We start from the raw sequence: 25,770 nt of genomic DNA, 5'->3' as shown, positions 1-25,770 counted from the left end.
AATAGTAAAGGACAAAGACACACAAGGGCCAAGAGAACACAGAGGTAGGAAATTATTTCCTGGAGTAGAGAAACCCCTCATTTGAAAAACTAGAATAGCTCCACTGTACATAATGATGGGCTTCATAAAGGCGTTTTCATTCAAGTCCATCATGCACTTTGCCCTCGTCCACCCAGGATACTCCTCCCTGGCTCCCTCCATCCACTCCTTTCCTGCTAGGCCCCTCCCTTTGTCCACACAGTCTCAGTTCTGCTTTGAACCATATATACAAAGCACGCGGGAGGAAATGCGATGTTTGTCCTTCCGAGTCTGCTCATTTGCCTTCCAATGACCATCTCCAGAAGCATCCGCTCCAGCAGATGACATTCTTTGTGGCGGAATGTCCCATTTTCTTCATCTACTCATTCGTTGCTGGACAGTGAGTTGGTTTACTGGTTAGCTACTATAAACAGTACTACAGCCAGCGTGTATTCACAGGTGTCATAGCTTCAGATTTCCATGTGTGCATTCCCAGGAGCTCTAGAGCTGAAGCATATTGCAGCTGTTTTTTTTTTTTGAGAAACCTCCAGGTTGATTAACATAGTGGCTAGAGACAACACCCTTATTTTAAATGATGGTCCTGTGGGCAATAATCTAGGCTGGTGCAATCTACGATGTTCCTAAAATTGTGTCACATGTCTACTGCTTAGTGACTTGAGGTGCAAATTTGGGTGACAATGGGTCCTGTGAAATTTTTCAGCCCTGGAAGTTTATAGCTTGCTGGAACATGAAAGGCAACCCCCACTCCCATACCCACTCCTCTTGGGCACCCCCTTCCATTCTAGTCTCACAAAAGGAAAAATGGGGTGAGGTACCTAAGACCTAATTACTCATCCATGAACTTAGCTAGACCTTGTGTTTTCTGATGTCAGTACTGTATCTTCCATTAGTGTGATTAGTAGCTGCTGTCCTTTGCAGGGCACCATATTCACCGGTGGACTTCAGAACACTGCAGCATCCTTCAATCTTCTGGTCTATAGAGAATAATGCTGTTCTCTAGGTTGCACTAACAACTTGGCATGAAAATCAAAGACTTCTTAGGCACTTCTTCCCTTACAGTAATGTAGAGGCATACCAACTCTGGGGGTTTAGAGGGATCATTGTGGCTGGCAGGTTCACATTCACAGCTGCATTACCTATGGCATTTCATTTTGTAATTACACATGTGGCAATTCTCAAATATACTATCATTCAACAACTTCCTTGTTTTGTTCCCCTTCTCTCCTGTCTCCCTCTGTTCAACCCCCCTTTCTCTTCCATTCCAAATCAGGATACTGGCCTTCCTACAATATCCCTTTCCATGAGAAAATCTACAACTGGAGTGGCTATCCGCTGCTGGTTAAGAAGCTGGGTTTGGACTACTCTTATGACTTAGCTCCCCGAGCCAAAATCTTCAGGCGCGACCAAGGGAAAGTGACTGATATGGCTTCCATGAAATATATCATGCGATACAACAGTACGTAGCACATTTCTCAAGAGTCATTCTTCAAAACTCCTTTTCTTCCCCATGGAATAAGAATCTGTGTAAGTTTATGTACTAGAAGGAATTATAAAGTTATCTGAATACAGTACTCAGGATACTAATGCTGTGCACAGATTGCTCAACAAATAGAACATTTGCCTCCTTTATAAAATCTCAGAAAGTTTTTGAAAGGCTCAGCAGATAAAGGCACTTGCTGCCAATTCTACTGGCCTGAGTTCCATCCCCTAGACCTACACAGTGGAAGGAGAGGACTGACTACCCCAGTTTGTCCTCTGACCACCACATACATGTCATGCATGCTTACGTGCACACACACAATTAAGCACAGACACACATACACAAATTCAATTTTTGATCCTATCTTCACTTCCCAAATGTTGGAATTGTGAATGTATACAACCACACCTGGCTGTACAGATCTTTCACCTGACTGCCCCCCCCCATTAATGTAAAATATAGAAGAAATGATCCATGTACAGCCTTTTCCTTAGCACCTCATGACCTACTGACAGCATAATTCCCAAAGACAAAAGCCGCTAAAATACTCACAAATGCTTTCTTTTGATGAAGACTCTCCAAGGCTAATTTGTATGTATTTTATCTGTTAGAAAATGATGATGCATATAAATCTTCTCTCTCTTTCTACTCTGGGTTATGGTTCTTGAGGCAGGCTGGGCCTGGGGACAGAGGATTTGCAGCTAGTCACTCCCTACTGCAAGCCTAGAGCAATGCCTGTATTGGGAAGCAGGCTGGGCTAGAGTCTTAGTTAGGGTTTCTATTGCTGTGAAGAGACACCATGACCATGGCAACTCTTATAAAAGAGAATATTTAACTGTAGTGGTGGCTTACAGTTTCAAAGAGGTTTAGTCCGTTCTCATCATGGTGGGGAACATGGCGGTGTACAGGCAGACATGGTACTGGATAAGCAGCTGGGAGTCTCCATCTTGCGGAAATAGGAAGTGATCTCCATGTCACACTGAGGGGAGCTTGAGCAAAAGAGACCTCAAACCTACTTCCTCCGACAAAGCCATACCTATTTTAACAAGTCCACACCTCCTAATAGTGACACTCCCTTTGAGGGCTATTTTCTTTCAAACCACCATAGCTGGGGAAGCCTGTGGGACATACTCTTTGATGATCCAGGCATGACTAGATCAGAAATCTTACTTTGGATAAATGTACCTCAGAATAGCCAACACCTGTTCCTTCCCCATCACTGTGTCTCCTAGATTATAAGGAGGACCCCTACAGTAAGGGTGATCCCTGCAATACCATATGCTGTCGTGAGGACCTGAATGAAGCCAGTCCAAGCCCTGGAGGTTGCTATGACACCAAGGTAACTAACACACCATTGCTTTCCAATTTACTTCTAATGAGGAGTTAGGCTAGAGGCAGAGATTTTTGTGGCATAAGGCCCAGTATCTCCAACCATATATTAATTAATTCAGGAAGCAGACTATTCCTGCAAATAATAGAACATCCCTACATCTAGAAGTGCTTTAAAAAAAAATTTTTTTTTTCTTTATTATGTATACAATGCTCTGCCTGTATGTATATCTGTATGTCAGAAGAGGGCACCAGATCTCATTCTAGATGGTTGTGAGCCACCATGTGGTTGCTGGGAATTGAACTCAGGAGCTTGGAAAGAACAGTCAGTGCTCTTAACCTCTGAGCCATCTCTCCAGCCCAGAGCTCTTAATTATAAATGTATTCATGGGGCTGGAGAGATGGCTCAGTAGTTTAGAGCACTGACTGCTCTTTCAGGGGACCAACTTTTGATTCTCAGAACTGACATGCTTGCTAAGAACTGCCTGTAACTCCAGTTCTGGGGTATCTAATGCCCTCTTGCCCTCTTCTGGCTCCCACTGACACTCTATGCTGCTTGTGCACATACACACACACATGAAGAAAAAATATTCATACACAAAAATACTTTTAAAATTTTAAATGTATATAATTTAGTGGTATTAACATTTTATCAGGATGGCCCTAAAGCCAAAGAACCATCTTGCTGAGAGTACTGTGACTGTGTATTAATCATGAATTTAGCTTAAGGTACACATTTTAGACCAGGTGGCCAAACCACTTCAGGTTTTTGCAGCAATACAAAGCTAGCTCATGTTGGTTTCAAGAAAAGCAGTAACAAAAGCCAACTAACAGCCTGTTGACTGACTGCCATCGTGGAAGGACATGAACACCAGAGACCAGTGAGGGCTACAAACTTTTTGTATGCCTCTTTCTTGAGAGCAGGCTGCTCCAGACCTTCCTGTACATCAGCTGGCCTTTTAGTTAGTGTGCTCAGTCTGCACATACAGCTTGAAGATGTGTCTTTCATCTCTTTGGCTAGTAAAACAAACTATAGAACTCCCACATCACTTACACTTACCTTCTGTCAGTCATCCTTCAAGTGGGAGATGCTTTTCAGAATCCGAGTCCTAACTCCTCCTTCCAGCCAGCTTCCTCTTCCCATGCCATACAACCCAGGTAATGAAGAGGAAAGTGGCATCAGGAAGCCCCAACACGTGTTGGTTCGTTTCCATGGTGTTCATATATATTCAAGAGCAAAGGGTGGCATTTGTCTCAGACAACATGCAGAAAATCATCTCTGTAGTCTTGTGTGGAAGAACCCAAGCCAAGCTTCCATCTGCCAGATGCTGCTACCAGAATAAGCTTAAAATATAATTTGTCTTTCAGCTACTTCAGATACATGGTGTACTTTCCCCTCTAAAGCTAGACATGGTTCTATCCCCAGGGTCAGGTATTCGAGAGCCCTTTGAGTGTGTGGCTCCTCCTTTGGAACTCTTGTTACTGCCCTAATTAACACCAGCCCCCAATGAGGATTTGCTGGCTCTAGGCTTTGTTACTCCCAGTAATTCTTTCTTTGATCTAGGAGGAACAGACATGAGCCCACTTTCTGAGGAGGAAAACCAAGTCATGGAAACGCTAAGGTGGTTGTAAAGTAACTTGTGGAGCTACAGTTCTGAATTAGTTCTCACACTGCAGATCTCACGTCTATGCTGCTCTCCTAGTCAGTTCCCATTTGGATGCCAAATGGATACAGAAGTGTGTCATGGAAAGGATGCAGCTTCTAAGAAACTTGTCCTTTCAAGGAGGCTCGCAGTATGCCCTTGAGAAGAGGGATGAAGTCTGCACAGTCACATTGTAGATGCTCTGTTAAAATGGTGTCCTCTCTTTCTTTTTCCAGGTGGCAGACATCTTCCTTGCATTTCAGTATACAGCCTATGCCATTAGTGGTCCCACGGTACAAGATGGTCTCCCCGCTTTTGACTGGAATCGGTTTAACAAAACTCTTCATGAAGGGATGCCAGACATCTATAACTTTGATTTTGTTACCATGAAACCAATTTTGACAGAGGACATAAAGTGAAGGATGAGGAGGAAAAAGAAAGCTGCGAATAAGACTCCAAAGGCACTATTTTAGCTATATTTTCCCATCTGTACTCTTAATAAAGAAATATTAAATTCCCTTCCACCTTACAGACTTTTGTTTTTAACAGCAAAAACATTTCCCTGCAGGGTGGAAAGCTACAGACTAAACATTATGTGTGAGATGAATACATGAAGATTGCAGAAACCCTCTGTCCGAATCCATTATCCTCCGTTGATTCCTGCAGATGCCAATCACAGTCCATGGTACAACCAAGTTCTGGCCAATTGAGCTTGAGGTAATATGAGGGCCATTTCCAGGCTTATTAGACACCAGCACTTCCCATGGTCCTTCTTCCCCTGATGGTCAATGCTAACAGCAAAGCCCTAGGGGTTTAGGGAGCACAAACAGGAGGCAGTTTGTGGTCCTTTCTGGTCATCAGGCTAGACAAGTAGTTGAAATCACCCTGTCTAAACCGGGCAGCAGTTCTGCATGGCAACTTCTTTAAAGCTAGGGAGTATCATGTGGGTTGAGTGCTAGGGGATTGCCAAATAGATTAAATGTGGCGCATTGAACAGTGAACAAGGGGTAATTCTGAGCAAAGTGGGTTTGTTTTTTAAGAAACACACAGAGGCTGAGAACTCTCTGAATGAATAAGAGTACCCAGGAATGTTAAAAACCCAGTCATTTATTTCAAAGTATAAATTTCAGGCTTGCTGGACAAATCCCCACTACAGTTAACATTTACACAGACAGTATTCTACTGTACATTTAGGAAAGAAAATTAAAACTTTCAAAACCTAATAAAAAATGGGGCAACTTGCTACAGCCCAGTTAATATTAGACCTTAGAAAGGTCTTACATCATCTTATTATTTACACTTCAACTGTAACAAACAAAATCAGGATGCAAGTTTTCCTACGAGGGGTTTATTTTTACATTTCCATTTGAAATTGTTGATAAAATCCTCAAGCTAGGATCTCCAGAAGGTGTTGGATTGCTTAGTTCCCTTATTTACAAAAGGAAAGGGGACGGGGTCATTTACATATTTAAATGATAGGTATTCAGCTATCTCTACATATAAAACAAAAACAAAAGCTCGAACATGATAAACCATTTGAAGATGAGAGCAGTGTGTCCTCAGCTCCTCCCTTTCAGCTGGCTCAAGGAGATTAAGAATTAAGTAAGTCTCCTCCACTGACAAACCCCTCATGGTAACTGCTCTAATCTTGTGTGCACCGCTCAAATCTTTCTTTAAAGCCATTTGCCCTGAAAATAATTAAGGAAGGCAGAAACACACACGACTATACAGTTATTATCTATGCACAAGGACAAGTGTATTTCCATGAGAATCAAACAGTTGACCCAACCACAGGGAAACAGAAAAAAATATATATATCATATTGAGGATACTGAAATGGCTTGAGGAAGTGTCAGGGAGAACACTTGGAAGGCTTTCTTGTAGTACCTATGGGGTGAGACCACAGCATCTGAAAGTGAGCCACACACAGCATTTCGAGGACGTTTAAAGTAATGGAGCAAGCAACAAGAGGAGCCATTCAGCACGTCAAGAAAGTTCTGCAGAGCTGCACCTGAAATTCCCGAGACACGTTTTTAAAGGTATCCCATATCTGGCACACGGGTGGGGGTTTGCAGAGGACAGCTCTCTGTGAGGTAAACAGTATCCCAACAAGTATTTTCAAGGAAGAAAGCTCGTTTCTTTCATACTGCATCACACAGTACGAAGTATTCTGCAGTTTAAAAATTGAGCCCAGAAAAACAGAGGGACAGCCACCTTGTAAGTTAGCTATCACAAAGGATGCTGTCTTTGTATGCCATTAGCAAGAACACAAATGAAAGAGGTGTACTCGCACTTAAAATAGGGTGAAAAGTACTCTAACAAAGCGCAAAGTGGAGAGTAACAGACATTACTGTTACCACTCATTACTGTATAAACACCTGACAGTTCACAATTAAATTTCAGGAGTTTCCAGGATTCCCAGTAAGGAAATACTTACCAGTATTGTCAGGCTAAAAATGTAGCAAACTTGAATTCCCAAAATGGGACAACTGAGCTTCTTTGGAATACTTTGAGAAGAGATACCAGGGGGTAAAAGAGAGCCCCCAATGTGAAGTGCTATTAAATGTTCTGATGGCTAGAGCCTGCAGCTACTTCTGGAGAAGTCCTCCTCCTCCCCGCCCCTCCTCCTCCCCCGCACAGGACAACCTTGACAAAAGCCAATGCCCATCAGCACTTAACGTTTACCCCAAGGAAAGGCCCAGCACATCCCAGGAAACCCAACACGGCCACTGCCCAAAGCCTCATGGCAGGTTATATGAGGAGACAAGTGTATGTTCCCCCCAACAATTACAGTCTCTCCTAATACATTCTTTCCAATCTGGAATAGTTTTCAGTAACTATTTTCTGCAGTAAATCTACATCTAGAGCCATTATTTGACATTTTTTTCCCTTTGACAAAAAACCCCCAAGTAGAAGCCAAAGCAATGAAATAAAGTAATTCCACTAGGCTTTCTTCGCCTGATTATATAACACTATGAAAACTTAAAAAAAAATAAAATAAAAAAACTAGAAAATATAAAATGATTAGTAAATAAAAATATTCATCCAGGGAAACCTCCATTGGCTACTGAGCAGACCAGCCAGTGAAAACAATTTTGAATATGTTTTTCTACTATTATAGACAGGAATGATGTTGAACAGAATACCAATCCTGTGCCTCCCACAACAAGTGAAGACAAAACCATTTTGGTACAAAGAGGTGCTCATACAGTCAGAAAATAATTTCTTCCTTTCCAATCTCATTCCCGTAACACTGACAACACTTTACTATAATCACGAATCTAAGGAGTCCTTCCTACACAACTGCTCGCCAAACTTAACTTGTGGAAAATGATTCTCCTGTGGGCTCCTTTTTCTCGAAGTGGAAGGTCAGGAGCATTTGCAGGCTTCCTTCATCAACCAAAATTCACTGAGGATGACAGAACAGAAGTGAGAAGTCACCACAGACAATTCCTTCACAACTCAACGATTCCTGCTCTAACCATCAAAGGAATAAATGCAGAGCTGCCCACTTTTAATGCCAGGAAAAGTGAATGATTGATGCATTTTCAGAAGGCAGAAATAGGACTTAAAATGTTGTAAGGGAAGATAGCCTGAAAGTGACTTCACAAATTCCACAAGGCCTCACTCACTCATCCCTAGCGCTCACCCTGATGTCTTCAGCTCTAAAGTACCTGTCTGACTCCACTGCAGCTGGCGTTTCTTGAAAATGCAAGGTGAGCCTGCATCTGTTTACTCTGCAGAGGAAGGAGGAATACTGAAGTGATTGGGTCTAAGAGCTATGTGCAATGACCCAAAAGGATATGCTTCTAAGTTCTGTCCAACGCTACTGAAATCAAAACACACTTGGCACCACCACAACCAAGGGGAGACAAAAGGAGGAAGGGCCTCAGAGAAGGACTCTGCTCTTTTATGAAAGTGAACATTTACTGCCTTGGAAAGGATACTTTCCCACAAGTGATGTGATGAACCAGAACTTCCTTCAGATTCTCTAACAATGCAACATGGATAGCAAAACAAGTTTAAGGAAAAATTTTCTTAAACAACATGGCCTATTTTATGCATATGCAGAGTTAATAATGGGCAAAAGTAAAAGTATGTTCTTAAAGCAGAAAGTCAAATTTCTGGAGTTAAATCTGGTGATGTACAGAAGATGAAGAGAACACGCTCTAACACCTTGGTTTTCAAATGGTAAAAGGTGTGGCGTTCTTGGTGGCGAGGAAGAAGGAAGCTGAAAGAAGGATAAAGTGGGCATATGGTCTGTGTGTTTCTGTAGCTTGTAAGGCACAACACAAAAAGCCAGATTAGGAGTTTGGGGTGCAGGTCCAATGTTTTCACCTAATCAGCAACTCAGAAGAAATCAAAGAAAATATGGAGAGAATACATCCTCTGTTCAAATTCATCTATTTTATGCTAAATATTTTTCTTTTTCATTTCTTTGGGTTTTGTTTAGATTCTTTGATCTTCTAGATTCCCCCCTTAAAGGCAGAGCCACACCAGCAACCTACCTCAGAGTCTTTCATCTACTGACTTCCTACAAGAAGAGAGGTAAATTGAGAGCGAGAATGGAGACTGCACTGGGAGAAACACACAACGAGAAATTTAAAAATGAAAACAAAACAAGACAAAGAACCAAAGATGACACACACAAACACCTATACAAATTCCCCAGCCTCATAACTAAAGCAAGGACCAATGTACATTTCAAACCCCTGAAGCTTAACTTGTTCAGGGGAAGACTTGCTTTATGGGCTGAATTTATTATACTTCAGTTATAAACAAACGTAGTGTACACACTCATCTGTCCAAGAGATCTTGCACAAGGTGGATTTTACATTGAATTTCATGCACAAGATTAAAAACAAGCCCAAAATGTGGAACTTTGAAAAGAGGAAGCTAAAGGCTCCAAGGTCTAACTGTTCTGGGAGGAAGAAATCACGTCCGTGGACTGAGGGTCACAGAAAGGCCCAAAACGGCCGTATATGTCCTTTGCGCGCACTGCAAAGTAGTACTTGCTGCCGGACACAAACTGAGTGAGGGTGCAAGCCATCGGCAAGGGGAGGGCTTTGACTTCGCCAATCTTTTTCCACTGAGAGGGCACAGTGGCACTGGGTTCCTCGTGGTAAGCATAGAGATGGTAGCTGTCAACAGTAGCACAACTTCGATCCACTTCCAGGACACTCCACGACAGCACAATGCCATTCTGACTCTGAACGCGTGCTAACTTCAAGTGTGGCTTCTGAGGCAGAGAAGTGCTGGCCGCTTCCGGGGGCAGACGCTGTGGCTGTGGGGCTTCTGGTAAGGGTGCTGGATGCATAGGGCGTGGGGGCTCCTAACAAAAGAAGAGACATGTTGATTTCTAGTGATTACAGAATTATTTCAGAAGATACCTTGGTGATCACAGAGATACCATTTTATATCAAGAACTCTGAAAAACGCCAATACCAATTTTGGCAATTCTATTCAGGTATCCACAAATCAATAATGCCCCAAACAATGGTGCTGAACTTACTCAATTGTATTTCCTAGACCAAAAATACTAAGTTCTCCTTGGAAAACAAAAATCCTTTCCTAATGGACTATCACTGAAGAGATATTATGTTGATACTAATGGGAATCATCTATGTCTAACAAATAATTTACAATTTAATCTACTGTAGATTCTCATTTTAGGAAAGCAATTTAAAATTATGTATTACATATAAATTGGCACATACAACCATAGTCACTTTAAACCTATGCTGTTATATAAAGAGAGCAGCACACACATGAATAATGCCGAACATGTGTATGTTCTTGGTCAGTCTGGATGAAGAAGGTGATACTACACAAAACACAGGAGGACCTATAAATGCACAAATGGCCGAATGCCCCTACCCAACAGGAAAAGTATGAGCAGAGACGGGCAGAGGGAGCGGGAGGTTAACAGACAAGTTTGAGTGTTAACACTTTCTTGGGCACTGGTACATGAAGCAAAAAAAGATTGGGGGTGGTAAGGCTCAGTGACTCAGAGGCATGGCACTAACCTTGGAAGGCCTGTTAACTTAATGCTGCACAGCATTGCAGTTACTGCAAACATGGCTGTCACAGCTATTTTAAGATGACAACAGTCTTCCAAAATAGAGCCAGAAAATAGATGCCGTGAATCCAAGTGCAACATACTACTTGCTGACTTTGTACTGGAGTCCATTCCTTACCAAACTTCATGCAACAAAATCTATGTCTAGAACACATGTATTTCAGGGTGGGATGCTCAGTGCAAACACAGATGGATGAGGCCCTAGGTTGATACCCAGTACGCAAACAGAACAAAGTAAAGCAAAGCAGTACTTCATTAGACAGTTGGAGTAAACTAGTGAATTCTATAAGGTCCAATAATACACTACTGAATTCCAATGCTTTATTACAGTCAAGCTGTCAGAAGTTTAAGACAAAATATTCTAAAACCTGCAAGGAAAAAAGTGCCAAAACACAGCTTCAGTGTGACTGCCCTAAGGGATCAGCCTGGCTGGAGTCCAATATCCAGAAAGGGAGGTCTGCTAACTTTCATCAAAGAGAGCGTGCAAAAACACAAACCCTACTAGAAGAGATACACAAAGGACAAAGACCAGAGCTGAAGCCTGAGTCATATACTGATGATTTCAAGGAATCTGCAGATGTTCTGCTGCAAGACACTACTTCTAGTAGTAAAGAAATCATACACACATTTGTAGAGAGATGTCCAAATCACCAGTTCACAGACAAAAATCAAGTTGAGACAAGGCCTGACAGAGCAGCAGCCAGAGCTATCCTTCTTCTACTTATGTCTTCCTGAGTGACTTGATCATCTCAGATCATTGAATCCGTACAGCCAGGCTTAGGAAAAGTACTGGAAGTGAATGGATTTGCCCAGAGCTTGTGTGGCCTGCTCTATTCCTTCTAATATTCTGATTATTTATGCTTGTTCAATCTACTCATGCCCCCTTGCCCCACTAGTTAAAACTAGTCATGAGTTTTGTTTGTCAGTGCAGATGGGGTTTCTGTGAAATTTTGGAAAAGAAATACATCACTAGGTATTCACTTAAAATAAGCAAGTGTGGCTACCCAGGTCAGTGGACCCTCTGGAGACTAAGGCAAGAGGGCCATGAGTCTGAGGCCGGTGTGAGATAGATGGAGACCAGCCAATCAGTGCCGCCAGTGCTGTTTGAACACAGTGACACAGACAAAATCAAGCTGTCAAGTGACAAAAACTGTTCAAAGTCTTATAGGGAGGCAGAAAGTCACACTTTAAAAAGCTTTGTAGCCAGGCAGTGGCGGCGCACGCCTTTAACCCAGCACTTGGGAGGCACAGCCAGGTGGCTCTCTGTGAGTTCGAGGCCAACCTGGCCTACAAAGCCAGTTCCAGGAAAGGTGCAAAGCTACACAGAGAAACCCTGTCTTGAACCCCCCCCCCAAAAAAAAAGCTTTGTAATTGGGTTGGGGGTTTAACTCAGTGGTAGAGTGCTTATCCAGCAAGTGCAAGACCCTGGGTTCGATCCTCAGCTCCAGGAAAAAAAAAAAAGCAAAAAAAGAAGCTTTGTATTTGGATTAGAATAAAATTAGAAGTCAGTATCTCTAACAAAACAATTTAAGTTACTAGGAGTTCTAGATTTTCAAACTAAACATTTCAAAAGTTTTGGTGGATTATAAAGTGGGAAAACATCCTTGTTTACTGCTCTATTATAACTCCCTGAAGAAAGCAAAGCTTTCTTTTTAGCTCCAACAGTAATGGCAAGCTTGCCATGCACCTCAGCACAGCTAGACCTGAGGCACGGGAAGCTCAAGAGGCAGAGGAGATCTGGTTGGCTCTGGGCGCAGCGTGGGTAAGGACACTGAGCAACAACCTGACACTTCATGACATACTATCCTTATATACTTATGTGAATTTTTTTGCAAAATGTGAGTACCACGGCTAATACTCAAGGATTATGTGGGCTAGAGCAAACAATAAAGTTCTCAGAGTGGCCAGGACACAGATGCTAAGTCAATGATTGTACTTTTCCACTAAAACTAAGTAAGAAAAATCACAGCTTTTCAGTTCTAGGTTCTAGGGCTGGGGATGTGGTTCATTCACACATGTACATACATAAGCACTGGGGAGTATGGCTCTTAGGAAGCACAAACAGCATTGTTGATTATTCAACCTCTAAGTATCAGCTGCCACACATGCAATAAAGACTTCAGAAGCTCCTTCAGCAATAGCCTTAAGGTGCTCTGTGTGAAAAGAAGCGTATCACCATGTGGGGAACACGATGAACTCCCTAGGAGAACTGTGGGTGCCGTAAAATCACATGTGGCTAGGTAACATCTGTCAGCCTTGACTTCCTGCCTTCCCTCTCTGAAAGCCAGCATTTCTCCTCATATGTCATCATGACCTGTATCCTTTATTTGCTATCCTTTTGTAACAAATGCATCCAAAACCAATGGCTTGTTTAAGATAAACTGGTGACAATGAAGTAGTTATAAGTATAAAGTTACAACCCAAGGAAATACAAAGCATCCTTTAACTTACATCTGAGTTAGAAGTGCTGTCTGTCACCTTAAAAGCCCTGGCTATCCCTGTCTGTACTCAGGGAGCAGTGGCCCTAGCTAGACATGTTCTCAAAAATGGGCGTATCACTTTCCCTAAAATAACCTTCTACTCAAGGGGAGACAGAACTATCTCCTTCCTTTGATAATATTACTTTAATATAAGTTAAAAAAAGGAAATAGTAGCCAGTTGGTGGCAGCACCTGACTTTAATCTCAGATGAGGGAGGCAGAGGCATGCAGATCTGAGTTCAAGGCCAGCCTGGTCTACAGGATAGCCAGGGCTACACAGAGAAACCTTATCTCAAAAAATCAAACAAAACCAAACGAACAAACAACAACAAAAAAGGAAATGTTTCTGGAACAACAGGACAGCTTAGTAACTGAGGATGTTTGAAGGCAAGCATTGACATTTACAGTATGCACTTGTGGTGGCCGATGATGCACCGTGAGCTGAGGCCCTGCTGATCCCAGGGTCAGGCCGTTGTTTACAACATAGGTGGTTGTCTGAGGCACTCGAACTGCAACACCTGCAAAAGAAAAGGAAATAGAACATAAAGGAAATATCAAAATTCTACTGTAAATTTGCTGGGGCATTGTAAACATTGCTAATAAAACATTTTCTAAAAAATTCAAGAGATGGAGGGTGGTGGCATACACCTTTAATCCCAGCACTTGGGAGGCAGAGGCAGTGGATCTCTGTGAGTTCAAGGCCAGCCTGGTCTACAGAGTGAGTTCCAGCACAGCCAGAAAGAACTGCTTCACAAAGAAACTCTGTCTCGGGGAAGGGAAAAAAAAATTCAAGAGGAAAAAATCTTTCCAACTGAAAAGTCTCCAATCATCTAAACTGTGACTTAACCATGAGGATAAAGAAATCATAAATTCTAGCACTTTCACAAATGTTTCCTTAAGGGGCACTGCAGGCTATACACAGCAACGGGACCCACAAGCACAAACACAAGAACCCTCAGTAGGAAGACTAGAAATAAAACCCTACAACACTGGCTGTGCACCCCAACTGTGGGCAACAGTCAACAATTCAAAGGATGGCAGACGGAAGCTGGACACAAGGTTCAGCAGTGAGGAGCACAAACTACTCTTGCAAAAGACCTGACTTTGGTTCCCTGAACCCACATCAGGTAGTTCTCAACCTCCTGTAACTCCAGGTGATCTGATGACCTTTTCTGTCTGATGCAGGCAGACACACACACACACACACACACACACACACACACACACACAGAATAAAATCTTGTTTTAAAAAGTCACCATTCCTATGTTAGTGGGGTTTCCAACTTTCTCTATACTGATAATCAGCTGAGGACACACTTTACCCAAGAAGAGAATTAGGAGCTATGTATGTACTCTCCCAATCCTCTTTCCACCAGACATGCAGTACCTGATCCAAACTAGTCTTGCCAGGTGCCCTGGCTGTTCCAGGACTTATTCATGCCCCAATCAAACAACTGACTAGAGAAAATCCTTACAAACTTGAGAAAGTTAAAGCCAGACTACGATCCCAAGACTCTATTTAGTTTAATTTCTCATAGAAGCTAACACTTAAAAATGGAATTATTACAGTTTTTGAAAACAGCTAATGTGTGCTATTTTACAAATATAAGTATATATACACAAATACATTATCAGCTTTGTTTTATATTATATGTATATCTGTATGTAAGATAAACATACACAACATTTAAAGGACAACTACATTGATGGCAATAAATAAAGAAAAGTGAGGATGGTGGACAGGAAGACAGGGAGGTAACAGGGAAAGACAGAAGAGTGATAAAGTTCCACTTCCTCACATGGTAAAAGTCACTTGTGGTTCACTTTTATTATTTTCCTTTAAACTTTATGCATTTTTGTCTGTTTATTTGGGCTTTTTGAGATAGGGTCTCATGTAGCCCAGGCTGACCTTGAAATCATTATGTAGCCAAAAATGACCTTGAGCTCCGGATCCTCCTGCCTCCACTTTCCAGGTGTGTGCACCTCATGGCCAGCTTCTAAGCTTTAACTATAAACCTTGATTTCATATACTACATTCTATTATGAAGACATATATTCTATGCTACTAAAAGACGGTATCTTCATTCAATACAGAATGAATGACTCTAATTAGAGTTTAATAAACTCTAAATTTCCTTTAATATTTTTCTTCCATTAATTTCTTCAGCTGCTTTCATGCCTTTAAGACTGACTACAGGGCTGGAAAGATGGCTCAGAGGTTAAGAGCACTGACTGTTCTTCCAGAGGTCCTGAGTTCAATTCCCAGCAACCACATGGTGGCTCACAACCATCTGTAATGAGATCTGGTGCCCTCTTTGTATACTAAATAAATAAATAAATCTTAAAAAAAAAAAAAAAAAAAAGACTGACTCCAGAGACTAGCGTTACCATGACTTCCCTCTTCTGGGTTGAGCCACAACTTACCATTCCAAGATGGCAATTATTAAGAGTAGAGCATAACATACACACCTCTATACCTCAGCATGCAGGGGCAGAGGGTGGGCAGACCTCTGAGAGTTTGAGGTGATCAGCATAGCAAGCGTCTACCCAGCCAGGAATATGTAGTGAGACCCTGTCTCAAATCATTAATACATATCAAATGGGGTGCTATAATACAGACCATTAACAAAGTTAAATTGAAGACAATATGAAGACTACAAATCCTACGGTATATATGGCCAATTTCTTTTTTAATCATAAGAAGGGCTAGATATAGTGGTGCACACCTCTAATCCTAGCACTTGGGAGGCAGAGGCAGGTGGATATTTGTGAGTTCCAGGTCAGCCAGGGATACATACTGAGTAAGACCCTGTCTCTAAATAAATAAGTAAGTAGGGAAGAAAAAGTAATAATTTATTTCAAAATCTATCTTAATGGATAAAATTTTTGGTGCTCTGAGAAATGTACACATTGTGGAATGGCTAGGTTGAACTAACTACCTCACATCCTTACATTTTTTTCTATGAAATCATTTACAATCTCCAGTATCAGCATCACTAACTACATCATCACTAACTATACCATGCAAGTGGTATGTCCCCTAACTTGATAATCTAATGTCAGCATAGAGCAGGACATGTACTTCAAAGCCATATATAAGAAGAGTCTCTTACTATTCTGAGGATTGACCTGGCGGACAGCAGGAGCCTGCATAACAGTTCCTCTCAGGGGAGTCTGAGCTGGTGGTGCTTGGACAGTTGTATAAACCACCTGGTGGTTTGCAGGAGCTCTTGGTACAGGGAGTCTCGTGGTCACCTGAGTTACTGGACGATGTGTTACATTCACGGTGGTTGGAGCTAATGGAAGCCAACAAAAGATATAAAGAATATAGTCAATTCTATGTTAAGACAACATAACATAGTATTTACCATTACACAAAATCTAACCATGGGAGGAAAGGCTGTCAGAACCACGCGTAGATCACATACCACAAGACCTTCCTCCAGTCCCTTGGGTCACATGCATTTTCCCCTCTTCAGGTGTCTCTGTCTAGCTGAGTTAACTATATAGCAATGGACAGAGGCAGAACAGGCTATTGCCTACCAATAAGGAACAAGTTCAGTTGAAGCCTATCATCCAACACCCAGCCAGACTCATCAACTCAGCAGACTGAACAAGAAAAAGCAGGCATAGCTCAAAAACAGGCCTTATCCAATGCTACGTAACGGCCCCGGACTGGGGAGCGGAGGGGTGTGATCTGTAGGAGGGACTTGTGCTCCAGGGCCAAGTTTGGTTTGTGCAAGCACATCTATGGCCTGCATTGTACAGATGGCTGGCTGATGAGGTCATCTTCATCCCTCCTGCACCAAGCCTGCTTTCATCCCACAACAGTCTCTCTCGCCTGACCAAGCCAACCAACACTTCTGGTGGTTTGGTCTTTTTTCACTGAACTCAAAGCACCAAGAACTATGAATCAGTCACACGCGCATGTTTCTGAAAACTTGCTGGGTGGCTATAGATAAGTATGTAGAAACATAGAAGTAGGAGGCTTTGTGAGCAAATCTTGAACCCAGTGTTTATTAAATATACAACTTCACTTAGATCTGTTCCTGCTCCAATACACAGGCATTGTATACAGTGTTCTAGCAACTGTTTAAGTTGTGTTCGATGAAATTGGGAAACAATGTTTTTTTGTTTGTTTTTGGTGGTGGTGGGGTAGGTGGTGGGGAAGCAGGATATGAAGTTATTCTCTTTCCCTTTCCACATGAATTCTATTCTGAGGGTGCCAGTGTCCAAATCAAAGCCTTCTTGAAAGTGACATTTTATAATTGCGACACAAAAAAGTTAAGATGTTTTTTTTTTCTACATTTTATTTTTTTGTATGCATGTGTGATGATCAGATGACAATTCTGGGGAGTTGGTTCTCTCCTTCCACTATGTGGAAGTTAAAGATTGAACAAGCTGTCATGCTTGGCAGGAAGTGGCTTTACCTGATGTTCAATCCTGCATCTCTACAGTTCATAAAACTGCCTGGGTATTATAATTTACTGTTTGAAAAAAAAAAAACCAAAAAACCCAATCCATGTCTTTGGCTGGCCACTATGATCTGCATTTTGTCCCTCCTCTGTAGGTGGAGTTCTCCTCTCCCAGCTTTCCTGCCTAACTTTATCATGTTCAGCTACTGGCCAGTCAGCTTGTTTATTCAACCAATCATAGTGACATACTCACAGAATGTGCAGAAAGATTATCCCACAGAACTCCTCTCCTTTAATGTTCCAAAAGCATTTCTTTAAACAATGTTAGCAGATGCTCATCAAAAATAAAAATAAAAAAGCTGCAACAATATGGTCATTTTCATTTCTATAAATGATGTTTTGCCAGTGAATCACCTATGTGCCCAATGGATGAAGATGGCAGAAGAGCCAGAAGAGGGCATCTGATCCCCTGGAACTAGAGTGATAGACAGTTGTAATCCCTGATGCAGGATCCTCTGAAAGAGCAGCCAGTGTTCTTTACCTCTGAACCATCTCTGCAAACCTAGTTTCCATTCATTTTAAGAGATGAGGCTTCACTATGTTTCCCAGGTATACTGTAGGTGCAGGTGACCCTCTGTCTCCCAAACAGCTGAAACTATGCCACCATGTATGTCAACAATGGGAATTTTACTTTTAAATAATTATTTTGAACTCTGTACTGTATGTCTACTCAATTCCTCTGTTCTATTTGCTTATTTAAACATTTACCTATTTATTTTTTGTGGTGCTGGGGATAAGTCTAGGCTCTCATGTATGCTTGCTAAATGTTCTATCAGAGACAAAGAATCAATATTTTCTTGTTAATACGGCTTTGAATTAGAAATCAAGCATAATTGAAAACAGTAACAAACTACTTTCATGTGGAGACAATGGGTTCTATAATAAAATTAATGTGGAGAAAAACAGATTTAACAATGTCAAAAAGGCTTCCTTACTAAAGTCTTCCCATATAAGTGGTGATACTTGCCTTGCAAAGAATGTGGGGCCTGGATATGGTCTCTAGGTGAGAGTGTGTGTGCACGCACATGCATGCAAACACACACACACACAGCCCCTAAAGACCCTCAGGCTTTCTATGCCTTGACTCTCCATGAGAGCATTCTGAACAAGAAGTATATAAGAATTCTTCAGCACCTGATGACAAATGCCAATGTATCTGTTTGCATAAGGACACTTCCTTCTAAACTATAAATTAGGTAACTGTCACTATAACTTTGGATCAAGGTAAGGAGACACAGAAATGTTAAGGGTTGAATGCAATAGTAGTTATGTTTATAAAAAAATGGGATTTAAATATAAAGACCAACATAAAACATCTATACCCAAAATACGTCACATAAGCACATATTTTTGGCTAGAAATGCCAGCAGGATAGACAGTAGCTTAAGTGACAGGCCATGAGATCACATCAGGATTCTGAAAGGCAAAAGATGTGCAGTCACCACACTAACCAGCATTCACTTACCACACCAAGACTAATTTCAGAAGTTAGCAAATGACTTGCCGAACCACTAGAAAATACCCCTTCTACCCACCTATGATTCTGGCACGCTAACTTCCCCAGCTGGAAGGCCATTTAGCCCGGTGTCTTCCCACAGAAGAGCGCTAACGGAAGTGCTCTGCAGACAGATCTCTGAGCACTCACCTAACTTGCAGAGGCCACACGACCTTGGCTGACTCTGAACAGCTTAGGTGAGACAGGCTGTGTACTCTTGAAATGCAGCAGGCAAACTATTAGCATGGACCTCCTGATAGACAGTGTGGTAGGCTGTTAAAACTAGCTGAAGCCTCAGACCCTGCCTCCATGGTAGACTGCTTATCAAGCTTGAGGCCCTAGGTTATATCTATTTTCTGCTCTTCTGTGCAGCCAATGACAATGGCACAGATAAAGTATCAGAATTATTCTCTACCTGTGTTGCTCTTTAGGACAGTGAGCAAAGCCAAGTCACATTACACGTTCAAAATCACAAACATTCTCTTGAAAGTAGTAAGAATTATTTTTAAGATTTTCCTGGTTCTTCCCATGATTCCATAACCACAGGGTTCAATACATGAACCATGGTTCCCGCTTGGTGACTCAGCCACTTTACCTGTAGGCAGTAAGTGGATAGTTGTCTGAGATGGCCCACTTGTCGGCACCCCAGATGGCTGAGCAGGTGGTGCTGGCTGAATGGGCTGCAACGGTCGAGACATGGGCTGCGAAGTGCTCAGAGTTGGCGCAGGATGATTTAGTCTTTTGGGATCTGGTAATTAAAATGTAAGAAACATGGCTGATGACAGGCAATACAAGGCAACCCAGGCCTGACATTTACTGGGAAACTTCTTTGCTTTTTACCTGCACACCAAGTCCTCTTTTGAGAAACAACTTCTTTCTGTTCTCATTATAGTGCTGATCTGAAAACCTAGCCAGAAGCTACTTCAATAATTCACCAGTGCTTCTTAGCAGATTCAGTTCATACTTTTAGAGGAATACATTTTTTTTTTCCTCAAAGCAGGTATCTTCTGGATTCAATACTGACTAGAATAATTTCATTGCAAAAATGCATGTATATGTATTTATACACCTGCATTAAAGACATCCTTTTAGACAAATACTGTGAACTGATAGCTTTCCCTGACTTTTAATTTCAATTACTCGGAGTTGTTTAGATTTGTATGTAAGTGGTTACTCATCATCACTATTTGTTTCTTAAAGTACAAAGGCTTATTAAAATATCAAAAAGGGTCTCTGATGGCCTACAAAATAAAAGCCTGTATCTCAGCAAAATCTAACATTAGAAAAACACTTAGACAGGATACTATTTTCTACAGAAGCTGACCCTCCTCCATTTCCAGCCTATGGAATTTCTTTCTCCCTAAACTATAATCGATAGTTGGGGTTCACTCAGCTTGTCTCTACAGAACAATGCACTTCTGAATGGGAGAATTAAGATGCTCCGAAGGTGAGGCAATAAAAGCTGGCCTAAGAGGCCAGCATGCCAGTGGGCAGGGTGCCTGCAGCTCAGGGTCAGCTCTGCCCTCCTAGCACCCTGCTTCAGTACTTATTTTTGTTCTCTAAGAATTCCCAAGTCACATCAATCTATGAAAGCAAAATGAACAAGCCTGACGGTCAAATGACAATTTGAAATTTTAAAGTCACCATCATATGTGCATCATCACACCAGCATAAGGTCAGCCTTAATGAAGGACAGGATAAATGTTTCAACTGCACCTCAGCTTTACATAGTTCTATAGTGATTAAAGTTAACTACATTTATTTAATTTTATTTCTCTCAAATCAACTGTCTAATACCCTAAAATATGACTTTGTTAAACCTTATTTTTTAAGTTTATTGACTTCAAGATAAAAACAATTACCATTTTATCTTTCCAAATGCACACACTATCATGGTTTTACATATGTCTGTGAAAAAAACACACTTTAATAGCCAAAGAATTCTGAAAAATACTATACTCTGAATCATGACTGGAGATTTCTATTATAAATCACAACAGTAAAGGCTAGATTAATATATGATAATAATAATAATAATAATAATAATAATAATAATAATAAACAACGCTGAATTTTAACTCAGAACTTTTCCAATTAGAATTAACCAAGGAACATTTATTCATCAAACTGCAGAATACGGTTTAGTATCTATCCAATTTAGTCTCTGAATACTGCAACTAAGAAAAATATTAGGGATGACTGATGAGAATGATTATTAAATTTTTATTTTTATTCATAATTAGATGGACATACACTTAAAACTATCTACACTAGAAGAGGCAGTGAAAGGGAGATGCTGGAGATGTCTTTCTGTATGCTGTAAAATGTGTTGCTCTGATTGATTGATTAAAAAAAACAATGACTGACCAGTAGCCAGGCAGGAAGTATAGTGTAGGCAGGATAAGTAGAGAGGAGAATTCTGGGAAGTGGAAGGCTGAGTCAGGAGACCCTGCCAGCCACCATGAGAAGAAAGATGTGAAGGCAGAACTGGGAAAAGGTACCAAGCCATGGACTAAACATAAATAAGAATTATGGGTTAATTTAAGTGTAAGATCTAGCTAGCAAGAAACCTGAACCATTACGCCAAACAGTGTTAATATAAGTGTCTGTGTGTTTATTTGGGTCTGAGTGGCTGTGAGCCGGGTGGGACCAGGAAAACTTCTGGCTACAGGGAGAGAAAGGGAGGGAGGGGTAAAAGGGAGAGGGAGAGAAGTCAAGAGAGCAAGCAAGCCAAAAACTAGACATGACTCCTGGGTCTCCTGCTGATTCCTTCATCTCTAGACTGAGGTTGAGGTTTCATTAGACAGAGCAATGGGGCTAGCAGAGGCCCTCCACAGGCCAAGAAGCATCTACTGCTGCTTTCCTGTGCAGCAGTTCATTTTCTCTAGGAACTGGTTGCTAACTTTTTAATTCTACCTTTAAAGACTCCCATTCTAAAAGTGATATAGCCACATCAATGCTACCGTCATAAAATATTACCAAATACTAAGAGGAGAGCTGTCACTAAAGCATTTCTTCAAAGAATTACTATTTAAGTACCTTGTGTAGTTCCACTCTCTTCATCATCTATTGTGAGGTCAATGACACCACTTGAATCATTGCCAGAAGCTTTGCCACTCTGAAAAACAAAACTTGGTTGATTCTGTAATACAACTGGCAAATACAAAGTAATTGTGTGGAAATGAGGGGGGGGGGGTGAATGGTCTAGTTCAAGCTAGGCCCCTATATGCCAGTTTGACAGGTAAACAGCAAAGCATACCTGTGAGGTACAACTCACAGGGCTGGCAGATATCTCAGCAGGTAAAGGCACTTGCTGCCTGCCTGAGCCAGTGTGAGCTCCAGGATGCTTATGGTGGTAGGAAGGAACTGACTCCCTCCCACAGTTTGTCCTCTGACCTATCCAACTACCAACACATAATAAATAAAACACAGAAACACTAACTAGTGCAATACAACAATTTTCAAGTACTGTCTAAGAAAATCCTAATAGTTTTAAAAATGAAGCTGTCTGTTACAGAGTTTCTATAACTGCTACATGATTAAATACAAACAATATCCGTTTTCTGACAATGAAAACACCAGCCAATCTTTCCCTAAGTGATCAGTTATGAATATACCAAAACACTAAGGACTACCAGACTACCTTTATAGTGAGGCTGCAAAGAGAATTGAAATCTGTTTTTTTTTTTACCCTAAAAAAACAAAAAGCAAAAAAAAAAAAAAACACAACACACATGGCTATGTCATTCAGGGATGTTCAATTTGACCAAACTCAGCATAGTGTCCACAATCATTATAAGACAATTAGGATTACAAACAAAAACAATGCCAGCAGGAACAGAAGAAGGCAGAAGAGCGCTGGCTGCAGAGCCAGTATCAGACAGATGAACTGCAGCTTACATTCCAACTCGTGAGCTCTGTGAATGAATCTCGAAGGGTAGACATATAAGTAATTACAAAGATTAATCCAAATGGATGCACAAAATGCTTAACATCACACATGAAATGTGGTAATGCTTAACAAATGATAATCATAATTTGTTTTGACATTAGGATGTTCATCTGTAAAACTCAAGTGGAAACTAAAGATAGAAACTGGGCCACAGATATGGCTCTCCAGGTAGAGGTCCTTGCTACAGAGCCTGACTACAAGCATCTGCTCTCCAGGACCCATGGAATGGAGGAGAGAACTGACATCCACAGTCACCTTCTGCCCATGAGAGCGCTGTGGCACATACACACGATAAATATAATTTAAAAAAAAGTTAAGAAAGAAAGGAATTCCCTGACTTTAGAAAATCCAGTCCCAATCCAAACATAGTAATTTTAGATCTTATAAAACTCTTTCTACAATAATTTCATAGACATTTATATATTTACGAACACCACAAATTGGCTTAATTCAAAATTAAGTTTCTAGCCTTCAAATAATTCAATGTCATTTATTACTATCACACATTATTTACAAGGTCCAGTTTTCAAAATCCACCAAATTTTGAAACTATGAACCACAGGTAATACAAAACATGGAGGAGGAAAAAAGAAAAATAGACAATAAAGTAGATTTAAAAAATAAATCAACAAAACCAGATTTTAGTCAGATATTCTAGATATTATGAATGCAAGCAACTGTTGACAATATGATACTAACGACTGAATAAATAAGAAAAACTTGAAAGAAAGGGAAAAAAGGAAAGAACAGGGCTGAAAATGATTATCAGTAAGTAACTGCATGTGCTAGAGAGGATGGCTGAGTGGTTAAGAAGCACAATATTCCTGCAAAGACCTGAGTGTAGCTATCAGCACACCAGGCAGCTCATAACTGCCTAAAACTCCAGCTCCAGGGGATCTGACACATTCTAAGTACCTTATACACAGATATACACATGCTCACATAACTAAATTAAAAATATTTTTTTAATTAGCTGGGAGGGCCTGGTGTGGTGGCACACACCCCCAGCACTCAGGAGGCCCAAGCAGGCAGATCTCTGTGAGTGTGAAGCCAGCCTGAGCTACATAGTGAGACCTGTCTCAAAACGAACCCTCCCCAATAAAATAAATAAAAATAGCTTAAATCTATTTTTTTTTTAAATTAGTTGAAGCAAGGATGGGGTTGGGGAGATCAGGGAAGAGTAGAGAGCAGGTTCAACAAAACTAAGGATATATGGAAAAGCCTTACAGAAAATCACTACTTTGAAGATAATTTAAAATTATAAAGCCAAGGGAATTTGAACGGATGTTTGCTGCATGGGTGGACAATGTCACTTCCAGGAGACATGGGTTTGGGTCAGTCATGCATGGTGATTAGTCATGGAGGCCCCCAGAACCACACAGACTATCATTATACCACTGATCTCCTTTGTCCACCATAACTACATGGCAAGAGCACATGCTGAAGACACCACACACTTTGGTTGCAGCACATGGAGAAATCAATCTGGAACTGACTGGAAAACTTCCTTAATGTTGTCTTTCACAGTGTTGGCAGGCATTATGCAGACCACTGGGAGAGGAAAGATATCAATGGTCTTACCCAGTACTGGTCCCTGCATGGCACAATACTGATCTTCCAGGCAAGACATGTGACATTCCCACTGGTACAACAGTAGTAATGTTATGCTATGGATGCAATTATCTATTTTCCAATCAGATTTGAAGCCTGCTCCACAGAAGGCAATGTGTGACTGGTATTATAAATCTAGTCAAATTATGGTGGTGGGGGGAAGGGGGGTTATTATTGCTGTTTGCTAAACTGTCAAACTGTCCTTTAAATATTTATGTTTACAGCCATGGATTTTTACAGCTCTTGACCTTGGTGAGGGAAACTTCTTTTTGCAGTGTGCGGCTGTTAATACAAAGCTGGCTAAGACTGTGTGTGCTCAGCCATAAAAGGAACAATCCACAAAAACAAGCCACCACCCCCCCCCATGCAAGGATGAGTACACATAGTGGAATAGTAACTGGAAACAACGTAAGAGTCGAAGGATGTGGGAGTACAGTAAAATGCTGTCTTCTGGACAGGACACAGTAACAGCAGTAATGGCCTGCCGGTAGCTGTGACTACCTACACCAGAACCCCTAAGCCAGTCAAATTCAAGCACAGCTAAAGAAGGGGCTCCTGAGCCCCACCCTAGCTAAGGCATTAGTAGCAGTTGATGGCTACTGGAAGAAGGTGTGGCCACTGGTAGGTTATCCCTCCTCCATGCACATATGCACAACACTGACTGGACTTTGGATTATTTGGGAAGGACATGAAATTGGGAATAGATGTGTTCAAGGGGGACTTAGGGGGGAACTGGGAGTAAATGTGATCAAAATACATTGTATACGTATATAAAATTCTCAAAGAATAACTATCAAATATTACATTAAAAATCCTCTGGCTGGGCTCCAAGACAATGTCTAAGATGTGGATGAACTCAGTGAAATTGATAACCCATCAATAGAATTTTTCCTGCCCATGGACTAGAGAATAAAAGACAAGGACTTAGCAATGCTGCCTGACAGAACTCTGACTGAGGGCCAGTGCAATGGCTCAGCAGGTAAAGGCTCTTGCCGCCTGCCAAGCCTGGGGACTTGAGTTCAACCCCAGGACCTAGCTAGACTAGATGTCAGAGAAGTGACCCTATTAGTTGTCATCTAATCTCCATGTGTACACTGTTACACTGCAAATAGGTCAATGTAGTGAGATTCCTTTAAGTAAAGGAGAAGAAAGCTGAGTACGTGAAGAAATAATGACTCCTCCCCCGCA

General features: G+C 41.3%; 2 protein-coding genes across 4 annotated transcripts in view; one reads left to right on the top strand and one right to left on the bottom strand.

Annotated features, from left to right (window-relative positions):
- Positions 1–5,004, top strand: part of Plbd1 (phospholipase B domain containing 1) — a 56,477-nt gene extending 51,473 nt beyond the window's left edge. Inside the window, exons 9-11 of the mRNA XM_036182426.1 lie at positions 1,310–1,495; positions 2,752–2,858; positions 4,728–5,004. Coding sequence (XP_036038319.1) covers positions 1,310–1,495; positions 2,752–2,858; positions 4,728–4,910 — 476 coding nt within the window. The 3' untranslated portion in view covers positions 4,911–5,004. The remainder of the gene's footprint in view (positions 1–1,309; positions 1,496–2,751; positions 2,859–4,727) is intronic.
- Positions 5,005–5,578: 574 nt separating this feature from the next.
- Positions 5,579–25,770, bottom strand: part of LOC118579450 (activating transcription factor 7 interacting protein) — a 91,132-nt gene continuing 70,940 nt past the window's right edge. For all 3 annotated transcript variants that reach the window (XM_036180733.1, XM_036180732.1, XM_036180731.1), the window contains exons 11-15: positions 22,059–22,137; positions 19,615–19,767; positions 16,163–16,345; positions 13,455–13,567; positions 5,579–9,823 (exon numbers count right to left, since the gene is read on the bottom strand). In XM_036180733.1, the coding sequence (XP_036036626.1) occupies positions 9,404–9,823; positions 13,455–13,567; positions 16,163–16,345; positions 19,615–19,767; positions 22,059–22,137 (948 nt within the window). In that variant the 3' untranslated portion in view covers positions 5,579–9,403. The remainder of the gene's footprint in view (positions 9,824–13,454; positions 13,568–16,162; positions 16,346–19,614; positions 19,768–22,058; positions 22,138–25,770) is intronic.

The sequence above is a fragment of the Onychomys torridus genome, chromosome 3 (genome assembly GCF_903995425.1).
Source record: "Onychomys torridus chromosome 3, mOncTor1.1, whole genome shotgun sequence".
Lineage (NCBI taxonomy): Eukaryota > Metazoa > Chordata > Mammalia > Rodentia > Cricetidae > Onychomys > Onychomys torridus.
Note: the sequence above shows the minus strand (reverse complement) of the source record. Positions and strands in the feature narration are given on the sequence as shown.